General features: G+C 38.4%; 1 protein-coding gene across 2 annotated transcripts in view; it reads right to left on the minus strand.

Annotated features, from left to right (window-relative positions):
• The window catches only part of LOC135466497 (pleckstrin homology domain-containing family H member 1-like), a 71214-nt gene that overhangs the window by 35644 nt on the left and 18030 nt on the right, over positions 1-17540 (minus strand). Inside the window, exon 4 of one of the 2 annotated variants that reach the window (XM_064744011.1) lies at positions 14095-14157. The exons of the other annotated variant lie outside the window; for it this stretch is intronic. Within the exon in view, the coding sequence (XP_064600081.1) occupies positions 14095-14157 (63 nt within the window). The remainder of the gene's footprint in view (positions 1-14094; positions 14158-17540) is intronic. 2 annotated transcript variants of the gene reach the window in all.

Below are 17540 nucleotides of genomic sequence, written 5' to 3' on the forward strand. Positions count from 1 at the left end.
TGAAATACCTCAGGGCTAGAACAATGACTAACACAGCCATACAGTGTCACCCTGCTCGCACGACCCCAACATTACTTAACCTTACAGGAAAAACAGCTGTTGTGGTGGCAGATAAGTAACACTGGCCGGAGATTGACAATCTCGCTGACTTGATTGCCTGCTCATCATTAGTGTGGAGGTTATGGCAGGAACACCCTAAAACCTGAACTGTCACTAAATGTCAACGAGGCTGACCTGGCCTCTTCAATGTGCATCTACCTTCTACTTCCTGTCCCTAGGTATCATGCGATATGCAAGCTAACCGTCCTTTGTATACCTACATTTACTTATACCTACTTATATATATTGGAATGTTGGTGTAAGCGTATGGTGAAGGCTAGCATCAAACACATAATCAATAAAAACAACTGTCAGGGATCAATGATACTCTTAACCTGCAAATTTATAGTCAGTTACCGTGGATATGCATATTTCTCGTCATTTTCTCAGCCTGATCGAATGTAAAGTTTAGATGAAAATTCACATACAACTTACACAGACAAACACATATAACATGTACCAGCACAGAGTTTTCTATATGTCTATACGTACAACTTCTGTACTATTTTCGCAATCGTTTTACTTTACAATCTATCATCGCTGTCAAGCATGTGTGTTTATACAGATAACAAAATAGCAACTTCTGTTAAACATAAAAATATAAAATATACATAACATGTAAATTTTTTTCATGATGGCTTTTTTTTTAATATGTCAAAATGTAAATCAAAAGGTGGGTTTTTTTAATATGTCAAAATATACAGCAAAAACTTGAGATAAGTGTGAGGAAACATACTGTGTAGTCTTTGTGCTCTTAACAATTGCTCTGTAGGTCAGCATTGCCAATTAAACATTTCAAAGTCAAATGGATTCCAAAAAGGGTTAAACCGGCACAATCGGGATAAATTGTGCATTTATTTACAGTCACAGTGTGACTTGTTACAGTCCTATGCTGGTTGAGAAGCAGAACAAGATCCAAGAAAAAAACATATTTTATATACGAATAACCCCTCCTGCACGTATGCTGATTTGTTATCCAAACGTTCCACTGACCAATTCACTTTATTTATTCATCTTACTGGCATTCACAATATTTCACTTATACAAGGGTTGCCAGGACCCTTGTGATGGGAGGAAAGCGGTCTTGGGGAAATCCAACGACCATCTGCAGGTTGCTGACAGAGCTTCCCAAACACAGCCAAAGAATATTCATGTTACTTAAATCACTGAGTATTTTAATAGACATCAGTCTCCATCAGCCCTTGCTCAATCTTGCAGGGTTAGGTGTATGACCTCAATGATACAGCCCCTCACTCCCACTGATCATTGAGCCTACATATAGGTGACAATCAGTTGATGTTATTGCTTATGGGGCAGTTTGCCCAGTCTTGCATTGGTTGAGGACTACTTTTCTTCCACCAATATGCTGTGTACATGTATTTAAAGTGTGTATATCACACACGGAAAGTTCATTATAAATCTGCCAAAGGTCAGTGGTTTACCCAAGGCACTGCAGTTTCCTTCATTCACAAAATTTGCCACCATTGTATAAGTAAATAATTACTGAGTGCAGGATTAAACAGCTATCAAATATATAAATAAATCAGTGATATTGCCTCAACAGACGGGTCTGTATTAAAGATGAAATCAGTGATATTGCCACAAGAGACGGGTCGGTATTAAAGAGTAAATCAGTGATAATGCCACAAGAAACGGGGTCTGTATTAAAGAGTAAATCAGTGATAATGTCACAATAAACGGGTCTGTATTAAAGATGAAATCAGTGATATTGCCACAAGACACGGGTCTGTATTAAAGAGTAAATCAGTAATATTGCCACAACAGACGGGTCTTTATTAAAGATGAAATCAGTGATATTGCCACAAGACACGGGTCTGTATTAAAGAGTAAATCAGTAATATTGCCACAACAGACGGGTCTGTATTAAAGATGAAATCAGTGATATTGCCACAAGGACACAGGTCTGTATTAAAGAGTAAATCAGTAATATTGCCACAACAGACGGGTCTGTATTAAAGATGAAATCAGTGATATTGGCACAAGAGACGGATCTGTATTAAAGATGAAATCAGTGATATTGCCACAACAGACGGGTCTGTATTAAAGATGAAATCAGTGATATTGCCACAAGAGGACGGGATCTGTATTAAAGATGAAATCAGTGATATTGCCACAAGACACGGGTCTGTATTAAAAGACGAAATCAGTGATATTGGCACAACAGATGGGTCTGTAATTAAAGAGGAAATCAGTGATATTGCCACAAGAGATGGATCTGTGCTAAAGAGGAAATCAGTGATACTGGCAAAGAGAGACGGGTCTGTATTAAAGAGGAAAATCAATGACAGCTTATACACCATTTGTCTATCTACATTGGGAAACTTGACTACCTCCCATACAACTCCGCCCCCCATCCCCCGCCCCAATCCCACCCTCACCCACACTCCTCTGCACATAATTCTTTCCTTCTACATGCATGTACATACACAAACCAGACCTGACCCAATTCTGTTCTGTGATAAATGTATCGAAGTTTTGTAAATATAGGATAATGAATCCAATCTTTTTCATGATACACACATTCTGTTGTTTTCAACCAAAACTGATTTTTTTTGAATACATCCTTCCCTGCTATAATTTGCCATGGTACTGCCTCTACCACCTTTCTAAAAAGGGCTGACAAATTTCCGCGGGTAAGCAGTAGTGACTGCTAATTGTCCAAATTGCAGACAGGGCCAGGGCTGCTTGGAGATGTAGCGATGGTATCTGTGGGTATGCATTACCTCAGCAGACAGACAAACAGTTTCTGCATCACCAACCCCTACCTCATGCCCCACCCCCTCCTCACAGCGATTCATTCACAGGCTACATTTCTCGATGCAACAGTAAATATACAACATTGTCAACTGTACAAGCAGGCAAACTTTTCAGGATGTTTTTTAAGAAAATGGTATATAGCACGTCTTAACTACACGTATGGTGAACCATAAAATTTCTGGATATCATATTTGAAGCCGAATGGCTTAGGTGAATATGTGTACTAGACTGATGCCTTGTTCAGCTCTTACACTCATAGTGCATGTAGGAGCCCAGAGCATATAAAAATACATCCATACAAACATACATATAGGTACATACATGCATGCATGCATGAAGGGCGTGCGTGCGTGAGTGTGTGCGTGAATGAGTGAGTGAGTGCTTGGGGTTTAACGTCATACTTAACAAATTTTTCAGTCATGATGACAGAGTCCCTAGACATACATACACGAAAACTTATGCACATACATATATGGAAACATACGCACATACATACATACATACATACATACATACATAACATACATCCCATAAAACCATACATACATAAAAACATAAAAAAACATAACATAACATACATACATACATACATGTGTATATGAACAGGTTAAACTTCAAGATGGCAAATGTGGAACACCCAGTAGAGGGACTATATGTAGCACAACTACTGTAGCACAAAAAAAAAGAAAATATTGAAAACAAAATCCTCTCAGAAATCAGAAATTGAATTGCGCACGTACTACTAGTTGTGTTATTTTTTTAGGCAGCCTTGGTGTGTTGATGTGGTGTTAAGCCCAGTTTGATGTAAGCTATGCCCAGCTAATTAACTGGTAAAGGGAGGGGTGGGTGCGTGAGGACAAATTACTACTGTATGTTGATTATCCAGTTAGTACGTCAGTGTGTCACTGACAAGACCATATTCCAGGATTAAATACTTGCACCAACACGGTTTGAAATTACCACTTATTTGTCAGACATGTCTGGCAAAAAAAAGGTCTTGTCCATGAAAATTTATATGCAGCACGGACAAATGTTCGGTTGAATATTTGGCGATGAAAATTTGCACATACATGAAATTTTGCTACTTTTATCAGTAGCAACTGGGTGGATCTGGTGGATTCATAGCGACGCCTTTTATTCATAAGAAAACATCAAATTACTTCAAAATCATTGCTTCATCGGAAATTCATGTTTCTATAAAATTTACCAGACTTCCTGTACAAACCTTTCCTTGTTACGAAAATAGATTACTCTGTTCCCATGGCTTTTCACTAAGCAAAGAGATGCAATGCACATATCGCGACGTGAAGTTCACACGGACGACTCTAGGAAGATGGTATTCATTGGCAGCAAAACGAAATACATTGATCCCTCAAAATGACCAGCATACTTAAATTCGAGTTTACCAAGCAATCGACCAATGGACCGACCCAAGCGATGAAGCTATTCCAACAACGTGACCTACACGACCATATTTCAATGAAGACTGGAAGCAATCTATTGCACCACGTGTGAAAATGAGCGCAGTGACCGCAAATAACCTCCCTGGTCAGATACACATCAAAACTAAGTACATAGTGCACTTAATAATATATCGGCCAACAGTTCAGTTTGTAGAAATTTTGTCCTCTGAGTTGAAAAAAATGTAACTTTTAGGGATCAACAGGACAATTGTCCTGCTGGATTTACTTCTGATTTCTATCCCTGACCTGACAGACATACATTGCAGGTATATTACATGTATATGACACATCTTCATTTCAGAGATACATTCAGGGTAATATCTGTCACATGTGAGTTCATGTGTGTGACATGTCTTCATTTCAGAGATACATTCAGGGTAATATCTGTCACATGTGAGTTCATGTGTGTGACACGTCTTCATTTCAGAGATACATTCAGGGTAATATCTGTCACATGTGAGTTCATGTGTGTGACACGTCTTCATTTCAGAGATACATTCAGGGTAATATCTGTCACATGTGAGTTCATGTGTGTGACACGTCTTCATTTCAGAGATACATACAGGTCAATATCCATAACATGTGAGTACATGTATGTGACACGTCTTCATTTCAGAGATACATACAGGGTAATATCCAGTCACATGTGAGTACATGTATGTGACATGTCTTCATTTCAGAGATACATACAGGTTAATATCCGTAACATGTGAGTACATGTACGTGACATGTCTTCATTTCAGAGATACATTCAGTGTAATATCTGTCACACGTGAGTTCATGTATGTGACACGTCTTCATTTCAGAGATACATACAGGGTAATATCTGTTACATGTGAGTTCATGTATGTGACATGTCTTCATTTCAGAGATACATACAGGGTAATATCTGTCACATGTGAGTTCATGTATGTGACATGTCTTCATTTCAGAGATACATACAGTGTAATATCTGTCACATGTGAGTTCATGCATATAACATGTCTTAATTTCAGAGATACATACAGGGTAATATCCAGTCACATGTGAGTTCATGTATGTGACACGTCTTCATTTCAGAGATACATACAGGGTAATATCTGTCACATGTGAGTACATGCATGTGACATGTCTTCATTACAGAGATAAATTCAGTGTAATATCTGTCACATGTGAGTACATGCATGTGACATGTCTTAATTTCAGAGATACATACAGGGTAATATCTGTCACATGTGAGTACATGTGTGTGACATGTCTTCATTTCAGAGATACATACAGGGTAATATCTAGTCACATGTGAGTTCATGTATGTGACATGTCTTCATTTCAGAGATACATTCAGGGTAATATCTGTCACATGTAAGTTCATGTATGTGACACGTCTTCATTTCAGAGATACATACAGGGTAATATCCAGTCACATGTGAGTTCATGCATATGACACGTCTTAATTTCAGAGATACATTCAGGGTAATATCTGTCACATGTGAGTTCATGTATTTGACACGCCTTCATTTCAGAGATACATACAGGGTAATATCCAGTCACATGTAAGTTCATGCATATGACATGTCTTCATTTCAGAGATACACTCAGGGTAATATCTAGTCACATGTGAGTTCACATATGTGACATGTCTTCATTTCAGAGATACATTCAGGGTAATATCTGTCACATGTGAGTTCACGTATGTGACATGTCTTCATTTCAGAGATACATTCAGGGTAATATCTAGTCACATGTGAGTTCATGTATGTGACGTCTTTATTTCAGAGATACATTCAGGGTAATATCCAGTCACATGTGAGTTCATGTATGTGACATGTCTTTATTTCAGAGATACATACAGGGTAATATCCAGTCACATGTGAGTTCATGCATATGACACGTCTTAATTTCAGAGATACATATAGGGTAATATGCAGTCACATGTGAGTACATGTATGTGACATGTCTTCATTTCAGAGGTACATTCAGTGTAATATCTCTCACATGTGAGTACATGTATGTGACACATCTTCATTTCAGAGATACACACAGCGTAATATCTAGTCACATGTGAGTTCATGTATGTGACGTCTTAATTTCAGAGATACATTCAGGGTAATATCCAGTCACATGTGAGTTCATGTATGTGACATGTCTTCATTTCAGAGATACATACAGGGTAATATCTCTCACATGTGAGTACATGTATGTGACACGTCTTCATTTCAGAGATACATACAGGGTAATATCCAGTCACATGTGAGTTCATGTATGTGACATTTCTTCATTTCAGAGATACATTCAGGGTAATATCTGTCACATGTGAGTTCATGTATGTGACACGTCTTCATTTCAGTGATACATACAGGGTAATATCCAGTCACATGTGATTTCATGCATATGACACGTCTTAATTTCAGAGATACATGCAGGGTAATATCTGTCACATGTGAGTACATGTATGTGACGTATTCATTTCAGAGATACACAAAGTGCAATATCTGTCACATGTGAGTACATGTATGTGACACGTCTTCATTTCAGAGATACACACAGCGTAATATCCAGTCACATGTGAGTACATGTATGTGACATGTCTTCATTTCAGAGATACACATAGGGTAATATCTGTCACATGTGAGTACATGTACGTGACACATCTTCATTTCAGAGATACATACAGGGTAATATCCAGTCACCTGTGAGTACATGTATGTGACATGTCTTCATTTCAGAGATACATTCAGTGTAATATCTGTCACATATGAGTTCATGTATGTGACACGTCTTCATTTCAGAGATACACACAGGGTAATATCTAGTCACATGTGAGTACATGTATGTGACATGTCTTCATTTCAGAGATACACAAAGTGTAATATCTGTCACATGTGAGTTCATGTATGTGACATGTCTTCATTTAAGAGATACATTCAGTGTAATATCTGTCACATGTGAGTACATGTATGTGACATCTTCATTTCAGAGATACACACAGGGTAATATCTAGTCACATGTGAGTTCATGTATGTGACATGTTTTCATTTCAGAGATACATTCAGTGTAATATCTGTCACATGTGAGTACATGTATGTGACGTCTTCATTTCAGAGATACACACAGGGTAATATCCAGTCACATGTGAATACATGTATGTGACATCTTCATTTCAGAGATACATACAGGGTAATATCTGTCACATGTGAGTTCATGTATGTGACATGTCTTCATTTCAGAGATACATTCAGGGTAATATCTGTCATATGTGAGTTCATGTATGTGACACGCCTTCATTTCAGAGATACATACAATGTAATATCTAGTCACATGTGAGTTCACATATGTGACATGTCTTCATTTCAGAGATACATTCAGGGTAATATCTAGTCACATGTGAGTTCACATATGTGACGTCTTCATTTCAGAGATGCATTCAGGGTAATATCTGTCACATGTGAGTACATTACGTGACACGTCTTCATTTCAGAGATACACTCAGGGTAATATCTGTCACACGTGAGTACATGTACGTGACATGTCTTCATTTCAGAGATACACACAGCGTAATATCCGTCACATGTGAGTACATGTATGTGACACGTCTTCATTTCAAAGATACATTCAGTGCAATATCTGTCACATGTGAGTTCATGTATGTGACACGTCTTCATTTCAGAGATACACACAGGGTAATATCCAGTTACATGTGAGTTCATGTATGTGACATGTCTTCATTTCAGAGATACATTCAGGGTAATATCCAGTCACATGTGAGTTCATGTATGTGACACGTCTTCATTTCAGAGATACATTCAGGGTAATATCTAGTCACATGTGAGTTCACATATGTGACATGTCTTCATTTCAGAGATACATTCAGGGTAATATCTGTCACATGTGAGTTCATGTATGTGACACGTCTTCATTTCAGAGATACATACAGGGTAATATCTAGTCACATGTGAGTTCACATATGTGACATGTCTTCATTTCAGAGATACATTCAGGGTAATATCTGTCACATGTGAGTACATGTACGTGACATGTCTTCATTTCAGAGATACACAAAGTGTAATATCAGTCACATGTGAGTTCATGTATGTGACATGTCTTCATTTCAGAGATACATACAGGGTAATATCCAGTCACAGGTGAGTACATGTATGTGACATGTCTTCATTTCAGAGATACATACAGGGTAATATCCAGTCACATGTGAATACATGTATATGACACGTCTTCATTTCAGAGATACATACAGGGTAATATCCAGTCACATGTGAGTACATGTATGTGACATGTTTTCATTTCAGAGATACATACAGGGTAATATCCATCACATGTGAGTTCATGTATGTGACATGTCTTCATTTCAGAGATACACACAGGGTAATATCTGTCACATGTGAGTTCATGTATGTGACATGTCTTCATTTCAGAGATAGATTCAGGGTAATATCTAGTCACATGTGAGTACATGTATGTGACATGTCTTCATTTCAGAGATACATACAGGGTAATATCTAGTCACATGTGAGTACATGTATGTGACATGTCTTCATTTCAGAGATACATTCAGTGTAATATCTCTCACATGTGAGTTCATGTATGTGACACGTCTTCATTTCAGAGATTCACTCAGGGTAATATCCAGTCACATGTGAGTACATGTATGTGACATGTCTTCATTTCAGAGATACATACAGGGTAATATCTAGTCACATGTGAGTTCATGTATGTGACATGTCTTCATTTCAGAGATACATTCAGTGTAATATCTGTCACATGTGAATTCATGTATGTGACACGTCTTCATTTCAGAGATACATACAGGGTAATATCCAGTCACATCCAGTGACTGCTACTTAATCTGCTACTTATCCTCTAGAGGTATGCAAAATATGAAAAGCCTACTACATTTTAGAACAGGCTTTTCCAATTTTGGATTGAAATAATTTATTTTTGCCCTTCTTTGGGATGTACTACATGCATTTCTACTCTCTTTCCTTCCAGACAGATTACCCGTCCATATAATTCATAAAGAAAAATTTTCTGACTTCTGGTAAGCTTCAGTGTACCTCATCATTTTACCTCACAAAGATAACCAGTTTAGTTTGAATCTGAAAATTGGTTTTCTTTATCTTGTTTGTGATATGTAGTTTTACACATAAACCTTTTGATACAAGCATAGTCATAACTATTGTTTTCTTTTACTGTAGATGAAAGAAAACATGCTAAATATCAATAAGAGTTAAAATCAGCTGTTTAAGCAATAATCCTAAATATATTTGCAACTGATTTTGCTGCTGAAGACACATTGTCTTAAACGATGGTAGCATTAAGATACCCACAGAATTCACATACAAATACAAACAAAGGGTGACGCCCATGCTGTACTATTTGGGCTAAAACATGAATTGTTCTTGCCTCAACTGCTTGGCCTCTGATCAATGAAATCTCAGCCTTGAATCCAGCTTGCTGCTGGGACTGATGTTCTAAGTCAGGTATTTGGCGAAGGGCTTTAGTTTGTGTTAAATCTCTTCAATATGACCCTCAATGTCATCATGCAAGTGACCACATTATGAGCATGTAGTTAAACACCAATCAAAGAGATAAATAACAAATGACAGTATGTTTTAGCCTAAACTGAATACAATGCATAGACCTAGAGGTAAGGGTACTGTCAAATATGAGCTCACATGATGATCTTCAGTAATAGCTTGACCACAGTGGTATCTGATGACACAACAGATATACTGTCACCTGAAGCAACTGGTGGTACATGTGCCGGAGGTTTTACACAGTCTTTTCTGCTGACAATCCCTACCCTGTACACCTCTTCCCAACATGGCCAGGGTTCCTAACATCACCTAACCCCATCTTCAACACTGCAGTCTGCATCACAGGGTCAACAGTATATATAAACACCCCTCAATAGACCATGCAGCCCAGCCTGTGGTCAGCCTCTGGTCAGCAGGCTCAGTGTAATTGGTCAGCAGCTAGTTAACCACTAAATTTAGCCCATCTGAAGCTGTGTGGATGTGGTCAATGCAGGGACAGTGTTATCCTACACTGAAGCCTGGTTCAGTGAGTACCTACGTTAATACATGTGCATACCAGTACAAGATAGACATCTACATGTATACTGTCAATCACACACCAGTTCAAACATACTGACCACTCTTTAATAAGAAATCAATGCCATCATTATATTTAACAATGATTGCAACATAAATATATTCTAGAATTCTATTTAATTGCAATTACAGGGTAATGTATAACACATTTTTAACAATGGCATAAAAAAGTTAATTTTAATTTTTACAAACTATTCACAGCCAAATCAATATTTTTACTTTCTGAGCATATACATTATAACTATTAGAGATGTGACACATTGATATGTTTACAGTTAGCTACCATGTCCATTGCACTAAAAGGTATGTGAGTTTAGCCATACCTGAATTGTTCACTCATTTGTGCTGTACTCGGTACTGGTTTATTGTCTGATCAAAATGTGGGGTTACCAAAGAAAATGTGCAATTTATACAGCATGTATACATCTTCAATTAAAATCAAAGTAGACACACAGTGTGAAATATGATGAGCTGACTTAACAAGCTGATAAGTGGATTTTGTCGTCCCTACTCTAGTTTTACTCTTCAGGTTGATGTCTTGTATTGTACCAAATGTTGTTGTTGCTGCAAGCCTTGCACACATCTGGCTTGTAGTTGAACTTTCAAATGTATAGCAAATCTCATTATTCTGCTAACATTTCTTAACCTCTGGTATCTTTTAATAGACATACATCTATCAGAGATAATTAAATTACTTATTTGAGAAACTGTGTTTTCATCTTCAGCAAAACATGTCACACACTGCACAACAACACTAACCCATGACAGATGACATCTTCAACAAAACATATCATTTAGTCAGTGACAAACTGTACTGCAACTCTAACCTAGCTGTGACAGATGACATCTTCAACAATACATGCCATTTAGTCAGTTACAAATTGTACAACAATCCTAACCTGTGACAAATGACATCTTCAACAAAATATGTCTTTTAGTCAGTTACAAACTGTACTACAACTCTAACCTAGCTGTGACAGATGACATCTTCAACAACACATGCCATTTAGTCATTTATAAACTGTACTGCAACCCTAATCTGTCACAGTTGACATATTTAACAAAACATGTCATTAAGTCAGTTACAAACTGTACTGCAACACACTGTACTGCAACCCTAACCTGAGACAGATAACATCTTCAACGTAAAGTGTCATTTAGTCAGTTACAAACTGTACTGCAACCCTCACCTGTGACAGATAACATCTTCAACAATACATGCCATTTAGTCAGTGACTAACTGTACTGCAACACACTGTACTGCAACCCTAACCTGTGACAGATGACATCTTCAACAATACATGCCATTTGGTTAGTTACAAAGTGTACTGCAACCCTAACCTGTCACTGATGACATCTTCAACAAAACATGCCATTTAGTCAGTGACAAATTGTACTGCAGCCCTAACCTGTGACAGATAACATCTTCAACAATACATGCCATTTAGTCAGTTACAAACTGTACTGCAACTCTAACCTGTCACAGTTGACATCTTTAACAAAACATGTCATTAAGTCAATTACAAACTGTACTGCAACCCACTGTAGTGCAACCCTAACCTGTGACAGATGACATCTGCAACATAACATGTCATTTAGTCAGTTACAAACTGTACTGCAACCCTAACCTGTGACAGATGACATCTTCAACAAAACATGCCATTTAGTCAGTAACACACTGTACTACAACCCTAACTTGAAGATGGCAACTTCAAAAAACATGTGATTATTTAGTCTTCTACAAGAGCGTCTAAACAAGCAATAACAAGATATTCTTGTAAATTTATTCTGTAAAAGTAACTGTTAACCACATGGAACTAATGAGTTTTGGACAGTAACCACTACAAAGCAAGTAACATGCTCATGCCACCAGAAGACAAATATGCAAGACTGGCTTCAGGGAAACTTAGGAGACAAACACAGGAGACTCATGACTCATGAAGCACTAAAAGTCACACACTAGAGAGACAAGTGTGAAGAATTATGGTAAGGGAAAGATCAGGCAGATAAAATGATAAAATATGTTGAGACAAGCATGAAGGACAACAGTGATTGTGAGATGGGACACCAATGAAAGATAATGGTGATGATGACAGGGGACACCAATGAAGGACAACAGTGATTGTGAGATGGGACACCAATGAAAGATAATGATGATGGTGACATGGGACACCAATGAAGAACAATAGTGACTGTGAGATGGGATACCAATGAAAGATAATGATGATGGTGACATGGGACACCAATGAAGAACAACAGTGATTGTGAGATGGGACACCAATGAAAGGTGATGGTGACATGGGACACCAATGAAGGACAACAGTGATTGTGAGATGGGACACCAATGAAAGATAATGATGATTGTGACATGGGACACCAATGAAGAACAATAGTGACTGTGAGATGGGACACCAATGAAAGATAATGATGATGGTGACATGGGACACCAATGAAGGACAACAGTGATTGTGAGATTGGACACCAATGAAAGGTGATGGTGACATGGGACACCAATGAAGGACAACAGTGATTGTGAGATGGGACACCAATGAAAGATAATGATGATGGTGACATGGGACACCAATGAAGGACAACAGTGATTGTGAGATGGGACACCAATGAAAGATAATGATGATGGTGACATGGGACACCAATGAAGAACAATAGTGACTGTGAGATGGGACACCAATGAAAGATAATGGTGATGGTGACATGGGACACCAATGAAGGACAACAGTGATTGTGAGATGGGACACCAATGAAGGATAATGGTGATGGCGAGATGGGACAACAATAAAAGATAATAGTGACAGTGAGACAGGCCCACGATGAAGGATAATAGTAACAGTGAGGCAGGCCACCGATGAAAGATAATGGTGATGGTGAGATGGGACACCGATGAAGGATAATGGCGATGGTAAGATGGGACACCGATGAAGGATAACGGTGATGGCGAGATGGAACACCAATGAAGGATAATGGTGATGACGAGACGGGACACAAATGAAGGATAATAGTGATGGTGAGGTGGGACACTGATGAAAGATAATGGTGATGGTGAGATGGGACACCAAGGAAGGATAATGCTGATGGTGAGATGAAACAGTGATTAAGTATAAAGGTTAGATGGGAGACTAATGAAGGATAATAGTTGTGGTAAGATGAGACACTGACGAAGTATAATATTGTGAAAGTCATTATTTAAATTATAAAAATAACTGTGAAAGTTTTATGAGACAATGATGATGAAGGATAACAAAAAGAAAGGAGACAATCATAACTGATAGAAGGCATGATATAATGAGATTTTGATGAAAGATTATGGGAAGAGATGAGACAATCAAGAAGGATATGGAGATGATGCGAGATGGCAATAATGAAGGATTACAGGAAAGATGAAACAACTATAAAAGATAATGGTAAAGGGGAGATCAGGCACTGATGAAAGGTGAAAACACATTTGATAGTGATGAAGTATGGTGATGAAACTGATAAGATGTGCACGAAGGAGACTAACAACACAGGAAAAAATATAAATGACAGGCACGTACAGAACAACTATTAACTTAAGTCAGATAACCAGACATGTGGGTGTGGGACGCATGCTGACATGACAAACATCCGGGAGTGTGGGAAACAGACTGTACCTGATGTTCAGCCGTCTCAGCTCGACAATCAGCCAATAGCGTCCTCTCTTCTAGCTGCTGCATCTGTATACAACAGATCAAGGGACATAACCCTCAGGTTAAACAAGGTACACCTCACGTGTGAAGCACAATGAAGATTTGGAGGCATGCGTGACTCAAAAAGATTGATCTCATTTATAATTCCACACAAAGCATAGTTTAGCAGAAATTGGACAATTAAACAATTAAAGTATTTACTCATGAGAACCTGTATACTTCAGTTACTGTTACCCATTGGATAACTACACGTGCTGCATTATTTGAATCTATATTTTGCAGGTTTGAATTTCCTGACACCTGTAACAATGCAGGGCATGGTCATTCAAAATGTTCAATGATACAAAACACTGGCAGCATGAAGTTCTTTGATTCTGCTCTTTGATATGTATTGTTTATTTAATAAACTACATTCAGTCACGACTCAACTTGTACAACAGTCCTATACAGGTATCACTTACGTTATATGAGAAAGGGCACCATGAACTTCTATATCTTTGCATACAAATATGTAATCCCAATAACTCTGGTAAATGTAACTCATGGAGAATGGTAACAAGGTGGTAATCATTATACAGTACAAGTAACATAGGTCATCAGACTGAATTAATACAGGTACACTTACCTCATGGAGAATGGTAACATATTGGTAATCAATATACTGTACAGGTAACATAGGTCATCAGACTTAACTGCTACAGGTATAAATTATACTATACAGGTAACACAGCTGATCAGACTTCATTACAACAGGTACAGGTACTTCATGGAGAATGGTAACATGTTGGTAACCATCATACTGTACAGGTAACACAGGTGATGACACATCCCTGTTACAAGTACAGGTACCTCATGGAGAATGGTAACAAGTTGGTAATCATCATACTGCACACGTAACACAGGTGGTCACACTTCACTGTTACAAGTACAGTTACCTCATGGAGAATGGTAACAAGGTAACAAGGTGATCAGACATGTACCTCATGGATAATGGTAACAAGGTAACAGGTGATCAGACATGTACCTCATGGAGAATGGTAGCATGTTGGTAATCAATATACTGTACAGGTAACACAGGTCATCAGGCTTTATTGCTACATGAACAGGTACCTCATGAAGAATGGTAAAATGCTGGTAACCATTATACTGTACAGGTAATGCAGGTGATCACACTTCACTGCCACAGGTACATGCACTTCATGGAGAATGCTAACATGTTGGTAACCATTATACTTTTTTCCAAAAGTAACACAGGTCATACGACTACAGTTTACATCACCAGAGGTATGTGTGCCTTTTGTATGCATTTTTACTCAGGTACTCAAGCAGCTCTTAGTTCCCCAAATCATTGAAATAAAGCAATAGATTAATCATTTAGTCTGACATGTGTACACTTTAATAATTTCCATTTACGTATCTAGTAGGTACATGTAAATGTTATTTTTATCAAAAAACAAACCATGAGCAAATTCCAACAGTTCATGGTAAAAATTAAACTTTCTGCAATTATAATTTACTAAATATCTAAACTACCCTGTATATAAGCAGTCCCTGAATCCATCAGTTACGAAATGACAAAATATGTCCATGTTTTACCAATTTCAATCATGCAAACAGCTATTAAGACAGACCACGAGAGCAAGTCCATCTGTCCATCTATCTATGGATTCCTCAACCTCATGGAAATCCTGTTGTTCAGGAACAGCAGTCAGTCGCCCTCTTCTTCAAGGAACACTCAGTGGTTACATTAAAGGAAACAAACCATTTAACTGAGAAGCCACATACTTCATTTACCCCATCAAAAGAGTCTGAGAGCCCCTGGTCTTTTCCCTTTAGCCAACTTTGCTTTTTACAGATAACTGGCGACACCATAAAATGCTATATGCCCTGCAGCTCAGCCCATTACTTGTTAAATTATACGCATCAAATATCCATGTTCTGCCCACAAACAACAAGTATTCATTAGTTACTAGAACCAGTCATGTCTCAACCAGTAAACCCATTGAAGGTACTTGTATATCTGATAGCTATCCACATGTGAACACCAACCCACCTGGCCCACCAGAGAAATACAGTAAAATGCCCCAGCCTAGTATGGGCACTGTACATGTTAAATAATGAATACATGTAACAGAAAGAAGATAAATTATTTATGGTAGAGGAACATTTAGTATGGCTGACCTGGGGTCAACTTCTAGCTCATTCTTCACGCAACTCTGACAGGAGCAGCAATTATCATGAGGCCCTCAAAAAACACTGAAATGGAATAAAATATTGATAACCTTCCTGGAAGCAGAAAAAGTGGGCAGTGATCAGCTGAGAAGTGGAGAGGTATGTTCATTTCACGCCTGACTGAAGCTCTCCCTCGTAAACTCTCCATTTCCATGCAAAGGGAAGCCAGCCTAATGCAATCACAGTTCAACTGACTGATCCAATATTGACAGAATACAATCAACTAATTTCCAGCTGACCACAAAGGCAGAGCACATGGACAATCCCAGCAGGTCAATATCTCGTTACTTTCTGATATATCTGTCCCCGCATGTTTTTACCCAGGCACTTTAGGCCTGACACAAGCAATGGTTATCTATCACACAGTGCCTGCCTACATCTGAAAATAACATCAGATGTACTGGTGAGGTATCCATCACTGCGTGATCAACTTACAGGAAAGCAATATATCACTCATCTCCGGCACACAGCTACACCTAACAAGTCTCCACAGAGGTGGGCTAAGAGGGGAGGTCGCAGAGGTCAAGCACTGTCAAACACAGCCTCCAGAAGCACTCCTAACTTCTGCCCAAGACGGAGGGTTCTGATTTACTTCTTCAATATGGCTTCTGCTTCTACTTCTGATCTACTTCCTCAACATGGCTTACATTAAAATGGCAAAGTGGATAAAATTCAGTTTACAAATTCAGTGCTAGAGGTGAAATGTAATTGGCTAGCCTGGTTTAAGTCAGGGCTTCTCAAAAAGTAAAATGTTTTATTTGTCTAAAAACCATCAAATGTGGAGCCACAAAGAAAGCACTGCCTGCCTTAATGGCAGCCCTGTGGTATCCTCAGTATGTCAGTAAGTGTAAAATGATAAATATCACAGTTATATTTGGTATTAACACCTCTTACAATCGCCACTCTACTCTCCACCAAGTGATCCAGATCCAGATCTAGATCCACATGTGCCATGGTGCACATCGATCCAGATCCAGATCTAGATCCACATGTGCCATGGTGCACATCTATCCAGATCCAGATCTAGAACCACATGTGCCATGGTGCACATCGATCCAGATCCAGATCTAGATCCACATGTGCCATGGTGCACATCGATCCAGATTCAGATCTAGATCCACATGTGCCACGGTGCACATCGTATTGGAATACACAGCTTCCATTTCACTAAAATCTCT

Source organism: Liolophura sinensis, chromosome 6, assembly GCF_032854445.1.
Source record: "Liolophura sinensis isolate JHLJ2023 chromosome 6, CUHK_Ljap_v2, whole genome shotgun sequence".
NCBI lineage: Eukaryota > Metazoa > Mollusca > Polyplacophora > Chitonida > Chitonidae > Liolophura > Liolophura sinensis.